Source organism: Ranitomeya variabilis, chromosome 4 (genome assembly GCF_051348905.1).
Source record: "Ranitomeya variabilis isolate aRanVar5 chromosome 4, aRanVar5.hap1, whole genome shotgun sequence".
Lineage (NCBI taxonomy): Eukaryota > Metazoa > Chordata > Amphibia > Anura > Dendrobatidae > Ranitomeya > Ranitomeya variabilis.
The window spans coordinates 562,039,959-562,044,517 of NC_135235.1; the positions used below are offsets into that span (position 1 = coordinate 562,039,959).

General features: G+C 41.1%; 1 protein-coding gene across 1 annotated transcript; it reads left to right on the forward strand.

Annotated features, from left to right (window-relative positions):
- The first annotated feature begins 2,227 nt into the window (after window positions 1-2,227).
- On the forward strand, window positions 2,228-4,082 carry LOC143769164 (uncharacterized). Its single transcript, XM_077257739.1, has 5 exons — window positions 2,228-2,304; window positions 2,964-3,025; window positions 3,116-3,164; window positions 3,471-3,556; window positions 3,654-4,082. The coding sequence occupies exons 1-5, from the start codon at window positions 2,295-2,297 to the stop codon at window positions 4,044-4,046; spliced, it is 600 nt and encodes a 199-aa protein (XP_077113854.1). The 5' UTR covers window positions 2,228-2,294; the 3' UTR covers window positions 4,047-4,082.
- The last annotated feature ends 477 nt before the right edge of the window (window positions 4,083-4,559 follow it).

Below are 4,559 nucleotides of genomic sequence, written 5' to 3' on the forward strand. Positions count from 1 at the left end.
TTCTATTGTATGAAGGTCCATCGGGAGTGCATTATATTGTATGAAGTACCATGTGGAGTGTATTATATTGTATGAAAGAGAGCCATGGTGGGAATATTATGTTGTATTAAGGACCTTGGGGGAAGCATTACATTGCATAGATGACCATGGTGGGAACTTTAAATTGTATGGAGGACCATGGGGAGTGCATTCTATTGTATGAAGGACTATGGAGGACGCAGTATATTGTATGGAGGATCATGGGGACTGCATTATATTGTATGGAGGAGCATGGAGAACCAATAAGAGTACATTATATTGTATAATGGACCTTGGGGATTGCATTATATTGTATGGAGGATCATAGGGAGTATATTATATTGTATGTGGACCAAGGGGTGGTGCATTATATTGTATGCAGGACCATGGGGAGTCATATTGTATGGAGGACCATACGGAGTGCATTATATTGTATGGAGGACCGTGGAGGGTGAATTATATTGTATGGAGGACCATGGGTGGGACATTATTTTGTATGGAGGACCAGTTTAGCGACTGCCGAATTAATATTATATCAACTTTAAAGCTGTGTTTACGCTATGCAAATAAATGGTTGATTAGTTGAAGAGATGGTGATTACCCGGACTCATAGGCAGATTATAATGGATTATAATATGGGCTACGCCTTCAGCTACACTTTCCCCATGCCACCATTCACATTGCTCAGTGCAAGCAATGATAGGAGGTGCAGGGATATGGCAAAAGCTGAGCGGAGGTCCGGAATGAGATGAGTTTCGGTGGCGAGTCAGTGGTGATCAGCAGCCTGATACCATGATACAATACCATGCTGCTGATCACCACTCCCCACCGCTCTCACCGCAGCAGTGATCAGAGAACGGCAGTGTAACAATCACACTGGCTCAGCCATGTATCTAACACCCATCATGCGTGTTATACCAGCGTTGTGTATCTAATGCCCATTAATTACACAACTGCTCCCATAGACGTGGATGGAGTGGGGGTCATTGTATGGCGGACCATTGGGGCTGAATTATATTGTATGGCAAACCATGGGGGGGATTATTATTGTATGGAGGAGCAATAAGAGTATATTATATTGTATGCAGGACCAATAGGAGAACATTATATTATATGAAAGACCATGAGAGGGTGCATTATATTGTGTAGAGGATCCTTATGCTCCTGCTCTTATGGAAGTGGATTGAACGGGGGGCCCACATTACACTACTCCTCTAATACAAGTGAACGGAGCAGTGCCACAAATTACACTACTGCTGCCATAGAAGTGGATAGAGCGAGGTCATACATTAAACCACTGTTCCTATGGAAGTTGACGTAGCGATGTCACACATTACAATACTGTTCACATGGAAGTGAACAGAGTGGGGGAGCACACATTACACCATTTCTCCCCTAACAGTTGCCAGAGGGATGTCACACATTTCATTACTGGTTTCATAGAAGTGGATGGAGCAGTTTTCACTAAGTGGATGGATACATTTCACTACAGCTCCAACAGTCGTGAACAGAGCGGGGTCACACATTACACCACTGCTCCCATACACATAAACGGTGTTGGGGCCACACATATCTAATCCTATCGTGTGTGATACACTACACTGAGCCCTGTTTGTAATCCCAGCGTGTGTTACACTCCACGTATCTAACAGCCGTCCTCGGTGACACTGTCAACATGTCAGTATCACTTTGCAGTCACCAAAAAAATGGCTCCACTGTAATCCCAAATGCCATCCTTCCTTATCCTTCTGCAAGCACCCAGAAGGGGAGGAGATGAGTGACATCACAGACATGTGAGCTGATCCCACCCACTTTTACTGCAGTCGTAATGTCAGCTAGCAGTACATTAGGTTTTGATAGCAAATTTCAGCAGCTTCTCCCCTAGTGTTTAAAAGTGGTAATGGAACATACAAAAACTTTTTAAATTATTTTATTTATTTTACTCCATTAAAAACAAATGATATATTCTTTTAAATTAAAATATTAACAGTTTACATTTTTTCAATTGTTGAAAAATTTTTTTTTTTACTGCACATTCCCTTTAATGAATCAGGCCCCTAATGTTCTCATGTGATATTTCATGAAATTTCAATCCCTCTGCATGAAAAAGTAAAGCTGTGCCCCCCAGATTATCTCCACAGCTTCATATTAATAAATTTAATTTCTGTGTGTTCCATAACACTAGTCAGCAGCCAATAGGATCGCTGCATTTGAATTTGAAAAGAAAGCAAACTGTCAGTGATCCTCAGTCTGTTACAGGACAGTGAGCGGTGAAGATGGATGTCGGTGAGTGATCCCATCCCATCATCTGCTGTAACTGACACTGATTTATCTCATCTCCCTGAAGCTTCATTCTTGTTATCTGGAATCCGCTGATGATTTTATCATTTCACCTAAACTTAGAGTAGGAGAAATCTGCCACTACGGCAGTTGTCACCCGCCACTAGGGGGAGTTATCCCAATATTATATGTACTGGTGCACTGTACTCCCCCTAGTGGCTGCAGGAAAGCAGAAGTTTATCTCTAGGTTACACAGGATGCTCTGCTGCCAGTATTATTTATTGAGGGACATTTTCTGCCACTAATATCAATGGGTTTAGTTTTCTTGCACTGTTAACGGGGGTCCGGCTTTATGCGCTGGTAATGAGGCCTTCTTAGCTGTCATTGTTGAGGACGTACCTGTACTTATGGGCATGAAGAGCACAGAAATACCTGTATGCCATGTACCTTTATTTACAGGGCGCCAGTACAATCCAGTGCACCATGTGTTGTATGTGGCGTTACCTGTACCGGGGCCTCTGCTATCAGGAGACTGTACAAGCACCAGTAATGTATGAGTGTAATGGGGTCCGATACCGGGGGGACGTTCACTATGAATATGTGGGGAAAGCTGCAGTGTTTGTGTCTTTATCAGATCTGTAACTAAATCTTTTTTGGATTCACAGATTTTTCTATGGCTACTACAGAAGATATATACAGGATGGCATTGAGCCGCGGATCTCTGGGGGTCAGCAGCTTCATTATAACCGGACCCCTTGTCCTGTTCTCCACCCCGAGGAGTGATAATTGGACACTGACCGGATTCTGTTTTCTTTAGGACTTCTACCTCCGCCAGGAATGTGTGTTCGGACCTGGATACTTCTCTTGTGAGATTATTTTATAAATAAAAGCATTTCCCACTGATTCTGAAAATATTGTGCCATTCCTTTAATCCAGCATTTCATAATCCAGAACATCTGTTATTCCAGCACAGAATTGCAGCACAATGTAGATTGAGCAGAAAGTCAGAAAATCGTTTTCATTTGATCGTATGCTCTTCTATGCCCAGAATCATTCAGAATCTATCAGGTCACATTGATGTTTGGTTAAAGGGATTTTCCTGTCATTTTAATGATTTGAAGCTTCTGGATATTGTGTGATTGATCCCTTATCTGCTCGTGTTTTCTTTCCAGCTTATCCCAGCACAAAGGAGGAGCGAGAACAACAACTTCTGATCTACTGCACCAGATTCCTACCGTCACCAATCTTCAATATGGAGGTCAGTGATCATACCGCATATTATGTCGTCCATGTTCTGTCCATACATGTAAAGGAACATCTCATTAGACAACTGACTGAATCTTTTATTTCCTTAGCGCCTCATGCCGACCAACCGAGAAGCTCAGAAGAAATATCTGCCATTTCCTCTGGATGAAGAAAAACCTGAGCCGACATCAATGACACCAGAGGAGCCAGAAGAAGAGGAGATGGAGATGCCCAAGGATGCAATGAAATATCGGGAGTTAAAAGAGTTTGACGAAGATGAGGCAGAAGACACCAAAGAGGAAGAGGAAGAAGAAGATGAGAAGACATCAGAAGTGAAAAAAGAAGTGGTGCAGACAAACAGCAACTTGTCAAGAAGAGTTCAGAAGCAGCCGGCACGAAGACAGAAGATCCGCCAGCGGTCCATCCTCCATTATGTCAACACCAACCTCAGAGGAAGGAGGAATATCATCTGGACCATCCTCCTCAAACCAATGAGACGCTGATGGACGTCTGAAGCTGAGTAACATCAACAGCTTCAAATCTAATACTAATAAAAAGAATAGATATAAAATAGTAATTGTTAGATTAAAATATAAAAAATGTAGTAAAAACATAATAAAGACTTTCATAATATTAGAAATAATAGTATAGTGTATAATATTCTAATAAGAGCAGTAACTATAATATTAATTGTATAAAAATGATAGGAACATATAAATAACAGGTTGGATCCAGGGTTCTAGGACCGATCGCCTTTTCCCGGGGTCAAGAAGGAATTTTCCCCCGAGACACCAATTGGCTGAATGTGTCCAGGGGTTTTCGCCTTCTTCTGGATCAACACCTTTAGGAATAAGGACTTAGGTATTAGTAAGATTATAGTAGAATTAGCACTAGTGGAATAGTAATATAATATAGTATAAAGTGTAATATTAGTGATCATAAAACAGTAATAATTTCTCTAGTAAAGTAATAATAACATTATACTATAATATAAATGAAATATTAATAATAATAAC